This window comes from Lynx canadensis, chromosome B2 (genome assembly GCF_007474595.2).
Source record: "Lynx canadensis isolate LIC74 chromosome B2, mLynCan4.pri.v2, whole genome shotgun sequence".
In the NCBI taxonomy this organism is placed as follows: Eukaryota; Metazoa; Chordata; class Mammalia; order Carnivora; family Felidae; genus Lynx; species Lynx canadensis.
In genome coordinates this window covers 38,064,883-38,085,579 of record NC_044307.1, presented here as the reverse complement: position 1 = coordinate 38,085,579, position 20,697 = coordinate 38,064,883, and the positions used below count along the sequence as shown (strand labels likewise).

Genomic DNA, 20,697 nt, shown 5'->3' with positions numbered 1-20,697 from the left:
AGGCATGACAGCAAAATGTAATATGCTAGCCTGGATGGGATCCTAGGTCCAAAAAAACACACTAGGTAAAAATTAAGAAAATGCAAATAAAGTATGGACTTTAATTAATGATAATTATCAGCATTATTTCATTAGTATGATAAGTATCAGCATTGTTTCACTAGTTGTGACAAATGTACCATACCAGTGTAAGATTGTATGATAAGGGCAAGTGGGTGTGAGGTACATGGTAACTCTTTGTACTATCTTTGCAGATTTTCTGTAAGCCTAAAACTGTTCTTTTGTTGTTGTTTTCAAGTATGGTTGACACACATTATTACATTACTTCATGGCTATTGAGCCAGGAAACCACATAAAGGGAACTTAAATGTGCATTACTAAGTGAAAGAAGCAATCTGAAAAGGCTACCTAATGTGCAATTCCAACGTGACATTCTGGAAAGGGCAAAACTATGGAGACAGTAAAAAAAACTAGTAATTGTCAGGGTGAGAGGGGAGAGGTGGAAAGGATGAATGGGGGAACACTAGAGATTTTTAAGGCAGCAAAACATATGGGAATATGATATTATGCATTTGTTAAAATCTGTAGAACTGTACAACAGAAAGAGTGAACCCCCTGGTAAACAAATTGTGGCCTTGAGTTAATAACATTGTATCTATATCGGTTCATCAGTTGTAACAGATGTCCAACACTCATACAAGACGTTAATAATACAGGAAACTACAAGATGGGAGAGGGGGGCTATATGGGAAGTCTGCACCATCTGCTCAATTCTCTGTAAACCTAAAACTTCTCCAAAAACCTGCCCATTAATTTAATATCCTTTAAAAAGGCAGCATAGATAGACTTGCTCTACAGCAATACAGACAGCTTAGCATTAGCGTCCTATACTGGCCCTCTCTGCATTCACTTGGGCACCTGCCAAACTCTGGAGCACTTGAGTTTGCAACCCCTGTATAGCTGTCTCCTTCTCCTGAAACTTCTGGATTCCACAGAGCATGTTTGAAAAACATTGGCCCATCCAAGAGGACAGGGCTTTCCCTGGTTAATGCTCTGGCTCAGTCCTGAGTCTGTCATGTATCCCACACAACACCAAGCTCTCGTCCCAGTGATGAGGCTCAGAACCCTTTGTTATTTCCCCAGCCTCTTTTCTAGATCTCTTGCATAGTTCCTTACTGGTAGAAATACCCTGCCTAGCAAGTAGGAAGCTCCATCTCTAAGTTTTCTTTGTTTCAAAGACAATGAAGTGTGTGTGTGTGTGTGTGTGTGTGTGTGTGTGTGTGTGTGAAGGCCCAATACACACACTCCAAGGGCTATACAGTAGAAATAGACCATGGCTGCCAAATGAAATTCACAACTCTGAATTTCAAAGTAAAGGTCACCCATGGAAGCTTTTCTCAAAATCTTGCTCGCAGAACTCTACCCCAGGCCCCTTTGAAGACTGCTCACAGGAGGGTCTTTGGGGAGATGGCCCAGGTAGGCCTTGGAATATCAGGCCCTGTCATCTCTGGTGGCAGCCAGTGCTCTGGTTTGACCTCTAAACCTCAGCAGAAATAACCAAATATCCTGAACAGAATTTGCTAAGACACCTCACCTGTGAGTGGTTGGCACCCCTAATTTCCCTCCCACACTGCAGTTCAGATACCAAAAATTGTAGGCAGAAAGTTTCCAATAGGTGAGAGGAAAGGTCCCTGTTATTGACTGGAAAGGGAGCGGTCTGGGGGCTCCACCTTTGACAAGGAAATCACTGCCACATGCTTTCTAATGCTGACAGAAGAGAGCTCACAGGCTCTAGCAGGGGTGAGGTGGGGAGGAGACCCTGTGCCCGGGTCATGGTTCCTCAGACATTCTCTGCAAACCTCCAGCAGTGCAGGATTAGTTGTTGATGTCCTTAAGTTCTCTGAGGAGACAGCATTAGCTTTCTTCTCTCACAGGAATAATACCCTGTCGTTTCCAGGAACCCTGTAGGCCAGGCACTGAGCAAATGTGCCACATACATACTATCATTGTCCCCATTTTACAGATGAGAACACCCGGGCTCTGAGAGCTCAGTTCACTTGCTCAGGGTCGCCCAGCTAGTCAGTGGTAAGGCAGGATTGGAACCCAGGCCTGTCGGCGTCCAGCCACCCTGCTCACTCCTCACATCAATGACTGCCCTTGAGGGGCACTTGCAGGAGGCGGCAGTTTACAGCCCATATGCTGTGCTATTTCATTCAACCGTGCTTTCTTTAGGTTCTGCGAAATGCCAGGTCCTCCTCCTTGGGCTCTCCCCTCTTTGTGTGCCCACAGCCTGATCTGCCCAAGGGGCCAGGATTTTCAAAAGGCAAATGTACACTTGCTCACAAAGCCAACCTCTGACTGGAAAACCAGAACTCCCTGCTGTCGGCCTTCACCATTTCTGTGGAGAAACCCTGAATTCAACCCCTCGTTTAACTAGCAGGCACAGAAAGGGAAAGGGGTTGTTTAACTCTGTGGTTGGCAACACGAAGATTACCCAGTAATCCTGAACTCCAGGCTCCATTCTTCCCACCTCCCTCCCCCCTGCTCTCTCCCCACCTCCTCTCCCCTCTCTGCTTCACTCCTGCACTATATTCTTCTCCATCCCTTTCTTCCACTTTCTCTCCCTGCCCACCTGTATCCCCACCCTACATTCCCCTTCTCCCTCTTTTTTTCTTTTTGCCTTCCTGTCTAGGCTGCTTTCCCCTTCTCCCTTGCTGTCCATCAGCCAAGGCTGCCTCTCTGTATTGCTTGTCCATTTGTCCCCCTGCCACCAGCCTTTACCTCCCAGCTTCTGTGAGAGAGTGCCCACCATGGAAGAAGTCTAAGAATCGGCCACTGGGCAGGGCTTCCTAGAATCTTCTTGGGGAACCACTATAAGAATCATGCCCCCTTCCAGTAGTAGGGCCTTGGCATCCCTGGATATTCCTTTTCCTTAGGTGTTCCAATTGAAGATGATCCCTGGATGTGCCTGCCAAGACACCCTTAACCCTGAAGCTGCAACCCGTAATTTCAGAGGTGTGCATCAGATGAGACCGCTGGTCACCTGCAAGGAGTCCCTTCGGTGTAGACTTTCACAAAGGATGTCTGAGAGAAATCCTCCTTGTACTTCTTCCAATCAGCAGGACCTTGAGCAAGCAAGGCAGCTCCCCCTTGGGGATCTCCTCATCTCATCTATAAGATGCGCCGAGGTCCCTCTGACACTATCGTTCCATGCAGATAAATGCACCAGTGCCATTGAGCAGCTGCTGGGGCGAGAGCGTGAGAGTCCAGCAGGCAGTTTCCATCCGAGCTCCAGAGAGGCTGCTGTCCATGGACTCACTGCAGGCCTGGTGGGCGGTCCTCTGCTCCTCGGGTTCCGAAAGAAACTTGACCTCATCACTTCCCCAGGGATGCCCCGTGCCTGCAGGCCGATCACGCTAAATGCACAGCACTCTGATTGGCAACCCAGGAGGCTTGTTATTACTACCACTTTTTAATCCCTATTAGGAAAGAGGTAGTTAATTCTCATGGCTGGTGTGTTCTGTCTCCAGAAGGAATATCAACATGAGAAACGAATGCAGTGTCAGAGGCTGGTTGGTCAGGGAAGAAAACAAAAATAACTTGCAGTGTGATCCTAAGGGTCCAGAAACTTAGCTGCGGCATCCGGGGGGCCCTCAAGCAGCTTCAGGACTGGAGGAGTCCTCTCCCTCAGGAGCCCCAAGCCTTCACATTATGCCACCTTCCTGAGTGGTTGAGGCAGCAGGCTGGGCGACTGGGCCTCTGCAGAGGGTCCTGGATACCCCCATCTTTCCACAGTGTGATCCTGACCCCTTTCTGCCCTGCCCATTGTCCACCTCTGCCCCTCTTCCACATGCTACCAGCCCTCAACAGTTTGTACTTGGATGTTCCCTGGAATCCTAAGCAGGATCTACTGGGAATCCATTGGGAATCCATTGAGTTAATGAGCCATTTGAGTGCCAGTGACTTGATCTGGCAAAAGACTGGCTACAATTTCCAAACTGACTTTGACCTGGTGTAGTCGAAGCACCTACGAAACGGAAAGCCCTCTCTCCCCTTCTGGAGGCCTGCACCAGGAACCGTTCAGAAGGAGCCCGGATCATTGGCCACTTTCTCCAAAGAAAAGCATGCAGAGCCTCTGCCACCTCATGGCTGCCTCTGGTTCTACAGTTTCTCTGACCAGACAGCATAGATCCCCGTCTCTCCCCGCCGCCCAGTACAGTCTGGGATGCAGGGAAATAGGCATGGGGTGGGAGGGATTCCCAGGCTCTGATTTCCTTCCCTGTTTGTTTGACCGGCAGTCTCGAACCTGTGGAGGCGGGCCCAGGGAGGGCTGAGATGGGAGAGGGCTGAAGGCCAGAGCTGGGGAAGGGGCTGTACCCATGGGTGGGGCAGCAGGTTGCAGGGCCTGTGGAGTGCCTCGGACTGATGGTGCAGGCTAGGCAAAGCCAGTGGCCCTGTCTAACCCTAACCCGCCTCTCAGCCTGAGTGCCCCCATCTGTAAAGGAGAGTCCCAGCCAGAGGAATTTTGAGGCCTCTCCCAGGTTGGATATGGTGTCTATGCAGGACCATCCCAGACCAGGGAGAGAAACCCATCATGCCACTGGCATCTTGGGACAACTTTGGTGGCTGGCCTCTTCCTCTCCCAAGGAGCACTGTTGGGTTCGGGTGTTTGCAACCAGGAATCCAAGGCAAGGTGCACACATTAGGCAAGCTAGTTAAATGGGCCAAACCGCACCTGCCTGAGTGGGTCAGACACCTGTTGGGTATGACTTATCATTTGGAACCAGGGGCTGTTCAGTAGGTGTGGCCAGGAGTGAGCCATGCATCCCCAACATGTGCTTCCTCAGAACCCCACAGAGCCGGGTCCAGTTAATAAAGGATCATGGCTCAGAAACGGATTCTGATGCCTCACAGAGTCATGGGTTAGATTCATATTCTGCCACTAGCCAGCCGGTAACTTTTAGAATTTCTTTAACCTCCCTAAGCTTCCATTTCCTCATTTATATAATGAGGATAATGAGACAATTGAGAGGATTAAATGGCACAGGTCTTCTGCTATGAATGTGCACTATTCTTCCAAGTTAAGGGAAGAGTGACCCTGAAGGCAATTGAGAGAGCATCCTGGCTGCCTCTTCCGTTTCAAAAGCGGGAGTGGGCACTGCCCCCTCAAAAGCTGTGGGGGCAGGGCCTCCCAGCAGAACCATGAGGGCACGACCCCTGCCCAGCAGAGCCCAGCAGGACCTTTACCCAGTGGGTCCAGAAGACGGGACTGTCACCCCAGTGAATCCAGAAGGCAGAACACTGGACCCGAGAGGATTATTCTCAAGCCTTAAGTTCTCACAGAGTTTGCATTGCTAGGTTTCGAACTTGCCTGGGACCCATCACCCCTTCCTTCCTTCCTCCCTTCCTCCCTTCCTTCCTTCCTTCCTTCCTCCCTCCCTCCCTCCCTTCCTTCTTTTCTCCCTCCCTCCCTCCCTTCCTCTCTCTCCCTTGTGGAATGGGAATGTCTAACCTATGCCTGTCCACCATTGTATTTTGGGAACACATAACTTGTCTGCTCTCACATGTTCACAGCCAGTGAGAAATTCCACCTCAGGGTGATTCGACTTCCAGTCTCACCCGTCTCTGATTTACATGAGACTTTGGACTTTAGAGTTGATACCAGGATGAGTTAAGCCTTTGGGAGCTGCTGGGATGGAGGGAACGTGTTTCACGTGTGAGAAGGATGTGAATTTGTTGGGGGTGAAGGGATGGGGGGCAGGGACAGAATGTTATAAACTGAATGCATCCTCCAAAACTTCATATGTTGAAACCTAATCCCAGATACGATGGTATATGGAGGTGCCTCTTTAAGTCACAAGGGTAGAGCCCTCGTTGATGGGATTAGTGCCTTCGTAAGAAGAGGCCAGAGAGCTAGCTCACTCTTTTTCTGTCCTGTGAGCACACAATGAGAATTTGGCAGTTTGCCAGAAGAGGACCCTCGTGAGAATGTGACCATGCCGCACCCTGATCCCAGACTCCCAGCCTCCAGAACTGTGAGAAACAAATCCCTGTTATCTCATCACACCACCCCGACTAGGGTGTTCTGTGGCTGGTAAGGACCCTCCTGCTGGCTTGCAGATGGCCGTGTTCTCGCCGTGTCCTCACATGGTAGAGAGATGGAGCTCTGATCTCTCTTCCTCTTCTTGTGAGGGTACCAGTACCATCATGGGGCCCCACCCTCAGGACCTCCTCAAAACCTCATTACCTCCCAAAGGCGTCACCTCCAAATACCATCACATTGGGTGCTTGGGCTTCAACGTATGGATTTGGGGGACACAAACATTCAGTCCCTATGGCTCCTAAATACAAACCTAAATTTCTCTTCTGGAAACCTCCTCTCATACCTCTTCCTTTTGTCATTTTCCTTTTGCAGTGATGTGAACGCCAGGAAAATCTTGCCCTTGCCTTGTCCCATCCCGCACAGCCGGGAGCCCAGCAGCACCAGCGCCTCCCTGGAAGACAGGTCTGTCGTCTCCCTCTGATGCCTGTGACAGCCCCTGCCATGAGTGGAATGGGTCAAAATTGCCAGTGCTCTTCTCCCACATCCTGAGGAGCCCCGTGTCCAGTGGCTGCACAGACACAGCCCAGGGCTGGCCTCCACCCTGACACCCCAGGAATACCCTGGAGTCTCTCACAGATACCGAGTCCCAAGGCAGAGAAGTTTTCTCCCAGGGGCCTCTGCTGCCCTGCGCGGGCAGAATTGCTCCAAGTGTCTGTGTAAATAGATATACCCAGGGCCATTAAAGGAAAGAAGAGCCAGCCCACTGGCCATTCCAACATAGCCCTGCCACAGGGTCCCCAGGCCGGGAAGGGCAGAGAGTTGACAAGCCTAGCTAGCCTTGGCCCTGTGAGCCGTTCACTCCAGACCGAACAAAGCTGCCAAGGCCTCTCCTCAGCAGTGCCCTTTATGCCTTCTGACTAGAACACCTGAACACCCTTCTTCACCTGGCAGACCCTACTCTCCCCCCAAGCAGTCTAAGGGGTGAGATCCAGCCATGCCCCTCCCCGAGCCCAGACAGAAGGAACAGCTCCGTGCAGCCCCATGGGAGCCCTTGTCACTGACTGCAGCTGGATGCCAACACAACTACTTGTGATGGGGAACAGCCCCTTATTGTGGACAGTCCTCACTGGCTTCTGACAGAGTGGATACTATCACCTGCTGTATGAGGATGAGGCTTGCAAGCCAGGAGGGCACTGCTTAGAATTTTCTTGTGGGGGCAGGCTTGTTATTAAATGGAAAAAGAGGAGGGAGAAAGGCACATACATTCTTACTTTTTTAAAAGGATTTTTTGGAAATCCCACACTTCTTATAAATCTCATTGGCTGGGACCTGGTCACCTGACCAACACATAGCAGCAAAGGAGGCTGGGAAATGTAGTATTTTTTTTCAGCCACGGCAACTTACTCAGCTAACTGTTTTTACAGAGAGAAGAGAGAATACTTATCTGCCCCAGGAACTAGCTAAGCCATGGTGGGGGGGTAGGGATGCACTGGGTAGACGTCCTAAAGGATGTGCCATCTAAGTTGGGTGCTGAAGGAGACAGTGACACCTCAGGTGGAATGGGGTTGGTTTAGGGAAGGCGAGGGGCGGGGGCTGCACCAGAGATGGGGAAGATGCAGAGACAAAGCATATTCAACCATGCAAAGGTCTCGGGGGGAGAGCAGGCTGGGGAAAGGAGACAGCCAAAGCAAAGCCATTGAGTAAGAGAATAACACTGGTACAGCCGCTCTGGAAAACAGTGTGGAGGTTCCTCAAAAAATTAAAAATAGATCTATCCTATGACCCAGCAATAGCACTGCTAGGAATTTACCCTAGGAGTACTGATGCATAGGGGCACTTGTACCCCAATGTTTATAGCAGCACTCTCAACAATAGCCAAATTGTGGAAAGAGCCTAAATGTCCATCAACTGATTAATGGATAAAGAAGTTGTGGTTTATATATACAATGGAATACTACCTGGCAATGAGAAAGAATGAAATATGGCCTTTTGTAGCAACGTGGATGGAACTGGAGAGTGTTATGCTAAGTGAAATAAGTCATACAGAGAAAGATACTGTATGTTTTCACTCTTATGTGGATCCTGAGAAACTTAACAGAAGACCATGGGGGGAGGGGAAGGGGAAAAAAAAAAGTTAGAGAGGGAGGGAGGCAAACCATTGAGACTCTTAAAAACTGAGAATAAACTGAGGATTGATGGGGGGTGGGAGGGAGGGGAAAGTGGGTGATGGGCATTGAGGAGGGCACCTGTGGGGATGAGCACTGGGTGTTGTATGGAAACTAATTTGACAATAAATTTCATATTAAAAAAAAGAGAGAGAGAGAATAACAGAAAGAAGGGCAGGGCTGAGGCGCCTGGGTGGCTTAGTCAGTTAAGCATCTGACTTTGGCTCGGGTCACGATCTCACTGTTTGTGAGTTTGAGCCCCGCGTTGGGCTGTGCTGACAGCTCAGAGCCTGGAGCCTGCTTCATGTTCTGTGTCTCCCTCTCTCTCTACCCCTCCCCCATTTGCACTGTGTCTCTCCCTCTTCTCAAACAAACATTAAAAAAAAATTTTTTTTTTTTTTTTTTAAAGAAAGAAGGGCAGGGCGGCTGGAGCGGAGTAGTAGCCCAGGGCCCAGATCACACATGAAGAGAGTCTGAATTTCACTCTGAGAGTGAGGAGAATCCACCAACAGGGTTAAGCCAGAGGAGGAGGATATGATGAAAGGGTCACTGTGGTTCCTGCACAGACTGGGTGGAGGGGTGAGGAGGCAGACTGCCAGGCAGCCTCCTGGGTGAGATCCGGTTACTGAACATGGAAAGCACTTTGGAAAGGTAAGCATGGAGTTCAAATGTAAGGTGCAGTGATGTGTGCATGTGCTTGTCCTCAGCATCCCTGAGAAGCCAGCATCATCTATCCCTCTCACTGGGGACAGCCAGACTGACTCTGACATCCTGGCATTCATCAAGGCCAGACAGAGCATTCTGCAGAAGAAATGTAAGTACACCTTCCTCCTCCTCCAGGGTCACAGGTCACCCAGCTCGGCTCACCAACCCTTGAGGGAGGTAAGGGGGAGGCCAGAGTGAGAAGTGAGCTTCCTGTATATTCCTGAAACCACAGGACTGAACTTGTGGTCCCTTCACATGTGCCTGGCCTCTGCTTCCTCCTGGAAAAAAGCTCCAGAAGACAGCATCACAAACACCAAGACAGACCCAAGGGGGTGGCAGGCCCAGGTGCTCTCGCCTTGCTTGGCAAAGCTTCCCTCCCTCCTCCGGATCTTCAGCTCCCTTTGTTCTGTGTCCCCAAAGCCATCTCTCCTTTGTCCAGCCTTCTCCATATGGGAAGGGGCTGAGTGATGGCTTGGTAACTTGAATTCCTAGCTAGAAATATCACTCTCCTATTGGAGCATGGTTCTTGCCAATGAGTTGTAGACGTAAACACCACTTGAAAGCTCAGGCCTGAGGACCCCTTTAACAGTTACAGAAGGAATACTTGTGGTGTTCCAGACAACAGGAAGAAGCAGAGAAGGCCCTTCCTGGCCTTTGTCACCCACCTCCCCCATCTTCCTCCTGGAAGCTGCCCCCTGCTATGGACAGGCCTTCTCTTCTCCTGCCTCCTTCTCCCCCAGAGACCCACAGCGATAAGACCCAAGACCCCTTACGCTGGCCCCTCGCATTTAACCTCGTCCCAGTAAGCCAAAGGCTACCAGGCAGGTTGAGTGTTGCTTTCCCATGTCAACACCTTGGTGGATGAAATGGCAGACTCAGATCCTATAATGACTGACACCTGCTGCAAGAAGCCCACAGTCAGTTTCATGGCCAACTGTCTGCAGCTGAGACACTAGGGGTTCTGCACACGGGGATGGAACATCCCAAGTAAAGGATGGCCTTCCATGGCGTTCTGGAGGTGGGGGAGAGACAGAGAACACACCCACAGATAGAGACCATTTGACGTGCTGGTAAGCGCTATGAAATAGCTAAAATCTATAATGTGGTAGAGAGCCACAGGGAAGACTGCCATTAACTGGGGCGGGGGCGGGGGCTCCCTGGGGAGGGGAACCTTGAACTAGTAGCTGAATAGTGAGAATGGAGTGTCCATGCAGTGTCCCGTGAGCAAGCATTCCAAGCGGAAGGAGTAGAAAGTGAACAGCCCTGGAGGGAGCTTTGTTTGGTCACAGGGTGGGAAGGAGGCCAGAGTCACTTAAGGGCTCAGCTCGAGAACAGGAGCCAAATGAACAGGCCTTGTGGGCGAGGGTAAGGGGCTTGGCTTCTATTCCTGATGTAGTGGGAAACTCACTGAAGAATTTAAGCCATGGTGCGATGTGGTCTGACCGAAACTTTGGCAAGCTGACTCTGGCCGTTGTACACAGCAGAGGTTGTAGAGGTCCGGGATTAGCACAGTCATCTGGCTCCTGGGGAGGTCCAGGCAAGGGGTGAGGGTAGCCTGGACCTAGTGGCAGATCGGACGTGAGTCGTGAGGGCAAAGAGAGCCAGAAGGGCTCATGGGCACCTGTTCTGAGCAGCTAACAGGATGGGGATGCCATCAGCAGGAAGGCAGGGCGGAGTGGACACCAGAGGGAAGTTGCTAGGGGAATTCAGATTTCCGGCTGGCCCATTCAAGTTTCAGTAGCCCTTTGAGATATCAGAGGAGATAAGTAGGCCCCTGAACACGAGTCTGGAGCTCAGCGGCAAGGTCTGAATGCACTGGGTGGAATCCCTATTGAGGAGAGTAAATAGGGTTATTCTAATCGCTGACACAGACCCTTGGGGCACTCTGACATTTGGGGGTAAGCAGGAAGATCTCACCAAAGCTACTGAGAAGGCTCAGCCAGGGCGAGAGAAGAGACAGCAGGGGAGCGAGTGTGGCCTCAGGCAGGCCTGCAGGGGAACGTGGTCCAGGGGAGAGGGGTGGTAGAGCCCAGGGCTGCTGGAAGGCTAAGCAAGAATGGGATGCTGCCTGGTGGCCACTTCGCATGTCATGGTGGCCCTGGACAAGTGCCCTGTGGACGGGGACCTGGGAGAATAAAGGGGCCATTGCGGTGGTTGAGGAAAGAAAAGAAGGAGCAAAAGTAGAGATAGTGAGTGGGGACAGCTGACCCAAGGGCTTGGCTGGGAGGAGGGGCAGTCGGGAGGCTGGGGCTGAAGGGAGGCAGTGGTTGTGAAGACGCACTTATGTGCTGAGAGGAATGGTCCGGGAGAAGAAAGGAGGCTGATGGTAGGGAAAAGAGGGCCAAGCCTGCAGGGGAAACTCTTGGAGGAACGAGAGGGCATGGCGTCCAGAACATATGTGAAGGAAGAAACCCTCCCCTGGAACAAATGCATTGAAATCAGCCATCATCCATCCCTTTAAGAAGTCTACACGTCAGCTACATTGTTCGGTTGTGTTTACCCAGGTTTTGCCCACATAAAGACACTATTTCCAACCCTCTCTGACAAGAAGAGGCATAAACCCAAGGTCTATGTCAAGATGGCGTCCTCCTGCTAATGCCATTGCCCAGATGGTACAGAAAACTGTACTGAAAGATGGGGTGCTGCGAGTGTACAGAGCCAAGAGTCTGATCCCCCTTTTGACAGGAGGGGAAACTGAGGCACACAGAGGCTGAATAACTTGCCCAGCTAACAAATGGCAGAGCTAGGATAACCCAGCTTTTCTGTGCTGTCTCCAGTTGGCCATGCTGTCTTGAAAAGTCACTCTGTGGTCGGTCGGGTGTTTGTCTCTTGGCCTCTACCCACCCTGCAGCTGGGAGCTTTGTTCTCCAAACAAATAGCAGCCTGGAAGTAATTCATCAAAACAAAAGTTCAAGGGTTCAATTTTTATTCTCAAGGGGAGAAAAAATAATCTTGGGTTCTTAGTGGTTGTGTGGCTGCAAAGGAAGCTGAAGAAGGGTGACAAGGGTTCCACCAGGTCAGGGCCAGAGGGCCAGCAGGTGCGGCCTCCCCCAACGTGCGGCAGATGGCCAGGCCCCACCACGCAGCACTTTCCACACAGCCCACTTATCAGGCCTCCCTGTCAGGCAAACATGCAGGCCGGGCCCCAGGCACCTTCCCCAGCCAAAGCAAACACTTCCCTCTCCCCTGCCCTGGGCTCCCTCTGCTCTTAATTTAGTGGCGCTGTCTGTCTGGGCTTCTTCAGGAGTGCTCATTATGGGGAATTTGTGACTATCAGCCTAAGAGCAGGAGCCCAGAGAGGGTGATTTAACGTAAGCCTCGCCCGCCGCCTCACACACTTCACCAAGGGCCAGGATGAATCTAGTTGATTTAGGATTCATGGAAAAGCTGTGGAACGTTTAAATCCCTGCCAGGGGCACGTGTGGACAGGTATATATCCCCCGTATGGGGCGTTCGTCATCCACAGTGTCAAATCTGCTGTTTCCAACTGGCAAGGATGGCTTTAAAATCTGAGAAAATGAGGTAAACCCCTTTCTAGAGTGCTTTTTAATAAAACCTTCCTTAATCCCTGAGTTTGGAAGTGTTTCCATCTGGACAGGAACCTTGGTGTGACCCCCTTGCCCTCTTCTCCAGCCGGGGCCAGGCGGAGCCTCTGCGGAGTGCCTCAGAGGCCCCTGCCAGCCTGGACTCCGCCATCCCCACTGCGAGAAACCCTCCAGCTCCCCACCGGGCAGGATCCATCCCAGGAAAATGGAAAGGCCCCAGAACTGGGAGGGAGGAGGCCTAAACGCGGGGCTCCTTGACTCAGCGCTGTGGGCCTTAGGCAGGTCACTGCCCCCGCCTTCACACATCCGCCACGTTCAGATTCCCCCTTCGTCAAGGTGGCCAGCCTCTCCTGAGATAATGTCCATAAGAGTCCCTCATAAACAGCCAAGCGCCAGGGAGCTGTTAGCGGGGAAACTGGCCTCTGGTGGGAACTGGCCCAACAGGGTGAGGAGTGATTTCCTTTCAATGGTTTCTCTGTAGCCGTACCCTCCAGTCTGGGAAACTACCGTCACAAAATCCCAGTACAGACTGACAGCTCCATTGCTTCACTGGGGTTCGTCAAGTAAAGAAATGGCACCTTTTCTGTGGGGTTGAGGTCTGGGTCTGTGGGGCACTCAGCCCTGCTCTGTGGCGCTCCTTCTCAGCCCCGCCCCTGCCCCGGTCACCACTGCAGGCAAGCGTCTGTGGGATGCAGTGACAGTCCAGGGCGGGAGCCGGCTCAGACCCTCTGCTCCTCACCACCGGCAGTGCTAACCCATCCTGGCCCAGGCTGCGCATCAGCGGTGCAGGGGAAACACCGGAGCCAGGACATGCTCAGCGGCCCCATGCCTGCCGGTCCCCAGGACCTGCCCTCACCGTCCTTGGGACAGAGAGCCCACAAAGCAGTGGGTTTCAGCCCTGGCTCTTCAGTGGTGTCACCTGGTCCCCTACCACCACCACGAGATTCTGATTTAATCTGTCCTGGGAGTGGCCTGGGATTTCTAAAGGTCCCCCCACCCCCAGGGGTTTCCAGTGCTCAGCAGAGCTGGGAACCGTGGGTCCAGAGTGACTGGAACACATCCCCTTCACATGCACCGGTGTGCCTGGTGTCCTTCCTTCCCGCTCTAAGATTCATCTAGAACAGCTGGGAATGTCTGAAAAGTAAGGACCATCTTCACTTAATTAAACAGCCTGGGGTCTTGCACTCAGAGTTAGATCTGAAGGACCAAGGGCTCGTAGCCTTGAATCGTTTTCAACCTCTCCCTCGCTGCCACCTCCCACATTCAGTGCAGCACAGAGATTTACTGGTTCTCCCTCAGCGACGTCAGGCGGACCATGCCCACACTCCCCACCCGCTGCCAGGTCCCCGTGCCCACACGCAGATGGCCGCGGCCACCCCACTCCTCAATCTCTCTGCCCCCTGCAGGTGTCTTAAACAGTGTTCCCAAGCCCTTCTGCTCTAATCATGAGAGCCAGACTTCAAGCAAATGAACTGCGTCACTCATACCATTTCTTCTCACACGTTAATGTGCCAGTAAATCTAGGGGTTTTGTTAAAGTGCAGATTCTGGTCCTGGAAGTCTGGGTAGGGTCTTAGATTCGGCACTTCTTAACAAGCTCCCTGGAGATGCCGATGCTGCTGATACACGGAGCACACTCGGAGAAGCAAGGAGCCCTGCCAGCCACCTTTCTTCTACCAGATACCTCATCTGCTCCGTCCACCTGGGTATTTGGAAAGTAAGGCCCAGAGGACCAACACGATTTGCCCAGTCGCACCACAGGTTGGGGACCATGCTGGCTAGTCCTCAGGGGCCCTTCTCCCTCCCTGTCCAGCCGTGGCAGGTGACAGGATGGGCCGTGGTGGTCAGGCGGAATATAGTGAATAGAAGGACCAAAAAAGAGAATCTCTTGGAGAATTTGGTAGGGATGTCAGTGGGGCTGAACAATGACTGTAGGTCCTGGCTCAGGGAGACGGCAAAGGAGGCTGCGTCCTTCATTGCTGGGGGAATAAATGCAACCCCCAGGAGTCCGGGCACTGAGACCCAAGGGGAGTGGCCCGCCGCCGCCTCCCCATGCGCTTCAATCAGGGACAAATCAGTGCCCCCGCGCACAGCCTAACCAAGACATCCTGTCTCCTTTCAGGTTTCCAGTAAGCATCCGGCCGTGCACTGTGGCAGCAAGAATGGAGTACAGATGAAGGAAGGCATCTCTTCTCACCCGCCCTGGCTTCAGATGTGATCTGTGGGCTGCTGGGAGCAACTAGTGATTTGGGTTCCCATAGAGGGGGCCGCGTTTCCTTAAGGATGGTGTCCTGGAGGCTGCCAGTGAGGCTGGGGCCAGGGCTTCTGGCTCCAACCTTGCTGTGGGTACTGGGGCTGTTGGCCGGACCAGGCAATGCCGGGGTGCTAGTGGTTATATAAGGGCTTCTGCTCACTCTTGCAGTGGCCGATTTTAAACCTTGGAGATTATGAAATAGTACCATCATAATGCAGTGGCAGGGGAGGCTCATGCTGGTAGAATACGGGAGAAATGATCATCTGTTATTTTTAGCTACCTACCAGCCCACTCTCTGCCCTACCCCCTGGTTTAGGAGCCCAGGAATGGCTGGGGCAAGCCAGGCAGGACGTTGGAGCCAAAGACAAAGCAGTGGAGTGCAAAGCATCTTGATGGCCAGTCCTGATCTCCCAAACCAAACCTTGTGCCATCACCCTCATGGCCCAGATGATCCATAGGCAGTGCCTGAATCAGCTGTATTTCTAAAGAGTCACCCACCCTGCAGGGTCCAAGGACATCGTTGCACCCTAGGAGCTGTGGATGGCTCCCAGGAGCTCTGCAGAGAGCTTGAGAGGCGCGGTGTGGGCACCTTGGGCCTCACACCCTCACCCAGCCTCTTGGGGCTCTGCATGACTTGGGCCCAAACTCCCTGCTCCCACCGGGAAAACAGAGCTGCCAGGAGCTTGCCTCAGTGAGCCCTTGCAGCACTCTGGGGCCTGGCTGCATGATACAGACCCAGGGGAGGGTGGGCCAGCCCTCAGGAGGCCCTCAGAGGGCAAGGGCAGCAAGGTCCCAAGCCAGCAGTAGGCGGGGAGAGGTGTGGAGTGGGGAGAGGATGGACATCTGAAATGAAGCTGAGTAAAAGTGTTTGTCTACCATTCCTGCTATCTCTGTCCTATGAATACAGGACCTGCCGCCCTGGAAAGAGAGCAGAGAGAAAATACATTGAATTGGCTTGCTGTCCCCCCTGCCCAGGACTGGGTAAAAGGATCATTCGAGAGAAGGTAGATGGTCCCATCTCAAAGCCAGGCAGGCCATACAGCCCCTCCAATCCACACCCTCACTGATAATATTAGAAACCCTGAAGCAAAGGGGGGGGGGGGCTGGCTTCTAAGGGCTTGTTAGTGGCAAATGTCCCCTCCTCGGGGGCTTTCCCTGACCGCCCAACTAGAGCCACCCCCTAGTTGCTCTCTATCCCATTTCTCTGTTTTATTTTCCTCATCACCGCCTGACATATCATCTCTCTTTATTTGCTTATTTTTTTATGGCCTGCAACCCCTCCCCCAAGACTAAAAGCTCCATGACAACAAGGACCTACATGTCTTGCTCATCACTATGTCCCCAGCACAAGTTGGCATTGAGCAAAATACCCTTTCAGTTAATGAGTGGCAGAGACAGAACCCAGACTTCTTGGGCTGGCATCTGGCCCATGCCTTTACTCTGGCTCTGTGACTGAGGCCCATCGGGCAGGGTCCAGCCTCCCTGGCCCTCACAGTCCTGCGGCACATAGTAAGTCCTCAATAAAGTCTGTAGGACCCAGGAAGACCAAAACAGAGCCCTTACAGCCAGATCCTAGAAGCCTCCCCGAGTGCCCAGGGCACACGTGTAACACAGACACCCAGTCTCAAGAGCCCTGAGGCAGCATGGAGTTGGCCAGAGTCTTTGGAGACAGCCTCAGTGTGCCTGGCACACCTTAGTGCCCTCGGCCCTCTAGAGCTGGTTAGAGTCTATTGACTTTAGATCTCCTGCTGAGAACTTATCTCCTGGATCCAAAGGCCTTATTGACAGAGATGTGTGGTGTGGGCCCATGCGGGGTGTGAACCCGCCTTCTGCAGCAATCACTGAAGGCAGGAGAGGAAATGAAGAAGAGAGAAAAACAGACAGCTGGGCCATGGTGTCTTGCCGAGAGAGCCGTATACCAAGTGTGTACAGCAACTGGAGAGGGACACCCCCCCCCCAAATGTCCCTTCCCAATGGAAGCTGGGCCTTTGATGTGGACGCATGCTTGACCACAGTGCATCTTCCACAAAGTTCACTGGCCTTTAAAATGGGAGAAATGGATGCAATGCTCTGAAAAGACTCTCCAGCAATCCTGAGCTCAGTGGGGCATGTGAGTTCACTCCAGGCCAAACTGTAGAGCTTTCCAAAACATCTTCTGGAAAGCAGCCTGGCCGGTGACTCCAGCCCAGTCCCTACTAGAATTCAAATTGCTCTGCTATTCACTTGACAGGAGATGTTAGGAGGACAGTTTAGAATGTGGCTTGCTCAGATCCTGCTACAAGGGATTTTTAGGAAGCAGATACAGAAACTGTGGTAGATTGAATAACCAGTCTTAAGACTTTGCCCCCTGAAATAGAATTATATATCCAAAGCTTTGCCACAGCCTCATGGCGGCAGGGTATTCTTTCCTACCCCTTAAATTTGGGCTTGGCTCTGTGACTTGCCTTGGTCAATGGGATGTTAGCAGACGTGATACAAGTGGAGGCTTCACATGAGCGTGCATGCTCGGGCTCTCCTCTCACACTCCAGGGATCTGCCTTGAGAAGAACATGCCCTGGATAGGTGTGCCCCTTCAGCCTAGATCCCAGAACATACAGAGAGCAGATCTGAGCCCAGCCTACAGCCTGGAGCCAAGGCCAGCGAACCTGTAGCCTGGAGCAGAGCCGTCCCATCAAGTCCAGCCCAGACCAGCTGAACCCTGGCTGATCCAAAGACCCAAAATCATGAGAATAAATGTTTGTTGTCATAAGCCACTAAGCCTTGGGGTGATTTGTCATGAAGCATTAACTGTAGCTAACAGATACAGATATTGAAACCCAGGGATGATATATGACTAGATGCAGAATTTCTCAGAGTTCACTCTTTCCATCCACGCTGCCTACTGAAAGGGCACTTGAGAGAACACTGTATATGAAAAAGTAGGACCACCACTTACGGCCATGATAGAGCAACAGGGACATGATTTACCCTCCTGCTCTAAATAACTGAAAATTAGACAAAATTTATAAGACAATAAAACACTGGGAAAAGGCAGTACAGGACACTAACCCCCAAGAGAAGGGAAACAAGTGAGGTGAGCCCTATGATTGCCCCAACTTAACAGCTCCTCACAGTACTTAGGCTGCAGTCCTGGAAGCGGGCACCAGGTGGCGCCCAGTGGTTTCCCAAGTTAAGGAATTGGAGCCTATAGTCCAGGGAGGCCAAGGGGGCTTCCATTGGCAAGGCCAAGTACAAGAGGTGAGTGAGCTGCAGACAGAGAGTGAGGACACACTGCGGAGATCTCCAGAGGGTTCTCTCAAGTCTTCAGCCAACTGCTGGGCGAGGCACGTGGGTGAGGAAATCACTCAAGGCTGGAGAAAGAACCACCAGAAAGGAGCTAGTAGAAAATTTTCCAGAAATAACACAGGGTTGGGAGTACTCCCAACAGCCACAGTGGAGAAACCTTCTCACAAAAAAAGTCACTGAACAGAAAACACATAAGGTATTTATGTGTGGCATACATTTGGAAGTGGCACCAAATTAGCCAGAGATCAAAGCTATTTCGGTCCCGCCTAACAAAATCTAAAAAGTAAGCATCAAAAGAGTCAAACTGCTTTCAGTGAGTTTCCAAACAGAGCTCAAAAACATTTAAAGGAATAAAAAAAGAATCTAACACCTAACAATATAGAAGGGGCACCTAGTAGAAGTTACCAAGGATGCAAAGAAGCAGGAAAACATGGTTTGTAGGAGAAAAACCAATTGATGGAAATAGAAACAAATAGAAACAGATGATTGAATACGTAGACAGGGACTGTTTTTTAATGCAATGGGTGTATGTTTAAAATACAGGCAAGGGGTGCATGGGTGACTCAGGTACGTGGGTGACTCAGTCTGCTAAGCGTCTGACTCTTGATTTTGGCTCAGGTCATGATCTCAAGGTTCGTGAGATCCTGAGATCAAGCCCCGTGGGCTCTGCGCTGACAGCACAGAATTCTCTCTCTCCCTCTCTCTCTGCCCCTTCCCCTCTCTGTTTCAAAATAAATAAACTTTTAAAACATATGTATAGGCAGAAATATTCCCCTTGCAATTCCTCAAATGTAAACATGACTCATCCATCTGGTCATTCTTTTAACAAGGATGTACCATCCACTGTGCTAAGTTCTGGTGACTCAGAGGTGACCAAGACAGAGAAAGTGCCAATCGTCTCATTCTAGGGATGCCTGGGTAGCTCAGTCAGTTGGGAGTCCAACTTGGGCTCAAGTCCTGATCTTGTGGTTCATGAGTTTGAGCCCCGCATCTGTCTCTGTGCTGACAGCTCAGAGCCTGGAGCCTGCTTCAGATTCTGTGTCTCCCTCTCTCTCTGTCCCTCCCCTGCTCACACTGTCTCTCTTTCTCTGAAAAATAAATAAACATTAAAAAATTTTTTTAAAAAAAGAACTTACGGGGCGCCTGGGTGGCGCAGTCGGTTAAGCGTCCGACTTCAGCCAGGTCACGATCTCGCGGTCCGTGAGTTCGAGCCCCGCGTCGGGCTCTGGGCTGATGGCTCAGAGCCTGGAGCCTGTTTCCGGTTCTGTGTCTCCCTCTCTCTCTGCCCCTCCCCCGTTCATGCTCTGTCTCTCTCTGTCCCAAAAATAAATAAACGTTGAAAAAAAAAATTAAAAAAAAAAAAAAAAAAAAAAAGAACTTACATTCTAATTGGGGAGATGGACAAAAAACAAATAAACAAGGGAATCTGAGCTAAGATGGAGTTGGGGTGGGATAGGATGGGCCTGGGCTCACTGTCAAGGTGGATAAGAGTGTAAGAGCCGGGGCATGGCACAGAGAGGAAGGGGGGAGAGGCAGGTTTACAACTAGAATGGTGGGCCAGGGATTCAATGAGGTGAAGAGGCGTGGGGCTGAGAGGTCGAATAGGAACACGGAGTACAGCAAATAGGAGACTTGGGGGATGTGAGTCATCTAAGAATATGGGGGGAGAGAGTATTTCAAGACATGTGTCCAAGGGTCTGCTGGGGTGATAAGGCAGAGGAGATGTGGAAAGGCTGGCCGTGAATGTTGGAAGTTGACAATGTATGGGTAAAATGTGGGAGGAGGCAATAGCATTTCCTTTAACACAGGTTCCTTCTCCTGTGTGGAAAATGGCTTCTGGCTATGTGGCCCCGGATGCTTCTGTCAGGACAAGGAGGGAGGCAGCAAGCTTTTTTAGGGTCAACTGCTTTATTTGGGTTTCTATGGCCAACTGCCAGTAAGCAGGGCTGAGCCCATTTTATGCGCATTGAGGGGGAACTCAGAGCAAGGAGCAAACAGAAAGCTGGTTAGGGATCCCTCCCTCTCACTTCCCTCAACTCCTCAACTTGAGAAGGCAGCCCTTCCCCAGACCAGCCCCCTCCCCCCTGCACTCCCAGTTCCAGGTGTGACGATCAATGCAAGATCAATGCACCGACCGACCGGTGCAGCATTTCCTTCATGACATTGCTCGGGACTGGACCACCAGAATGGTGCTGACCTGCTGACTTAAGTGACTCTCACATAGGAAAAGTACCAGACATAGGACAAAGAGTCTTCGCACGTACTGAATGGACAACAAACAAATCCACGAGTACCTGTTGTCTACAACATTCTAAATCTTCACCAGTAACCATTACACCTCAGATGGACTCATGAATTTGGTGCAGTTTTAATCAAATTGCTTATATAGACAGGAGCTCACAAAAAATGTTTGCCAGGATCCCACACAGTCAGCAGCAGCCCTGGCCTTTTCTACACTCTCAGTTTCTCTGTTCACTTCATCTCCCAGGCCCTGGGAAGGCTCTGCTCCTCCCTGGGGCCAAGATGGACTGTATCCTGATCAACACCCCACATCTACATCCTGGTCCATGTGTTCCCAAGTTTATTGCTGCTTTTGCCCCAGTGCATCTTGCAGCTCTGGGTTTTTCCATAGTCTGCACACATAAGGAGGCATAAGGGCTTCTTTAATTTTTTTTTTCAACGTTTATTTATTTTTGGGACA

At 51.3% G+C, this 20,697-nt stretch overlaps 1 protein-coding gene across 1 annotated transcript in view; it reads left to right on the top strand.

Annotated features, from left to right (window-relative positions):
- The window catches only part of KIF6 (kinesin family member 6), a 394,043-nt gene extending 376,585 nt beyond the window's left edge, over positions 1–17,458 (top strand). The window contains 3 exon segments of the mRNA XM_030315426.1: positions 6,416–6,505; positions 8,916–9,022; positions 14,580–17,458. Of these exon segments, the coding sequence (XP_030171286.1) occupies positions 6,416–6,505; positions 8,916–9,022; positions 14,580–14,590 (208 nt within the window). The 3' untranslated portion in view covers positions 14,591–17,458.
- The last annotated feature ends 3,239 nt before the right edge of the window (positions 17,459–20,697 follow it).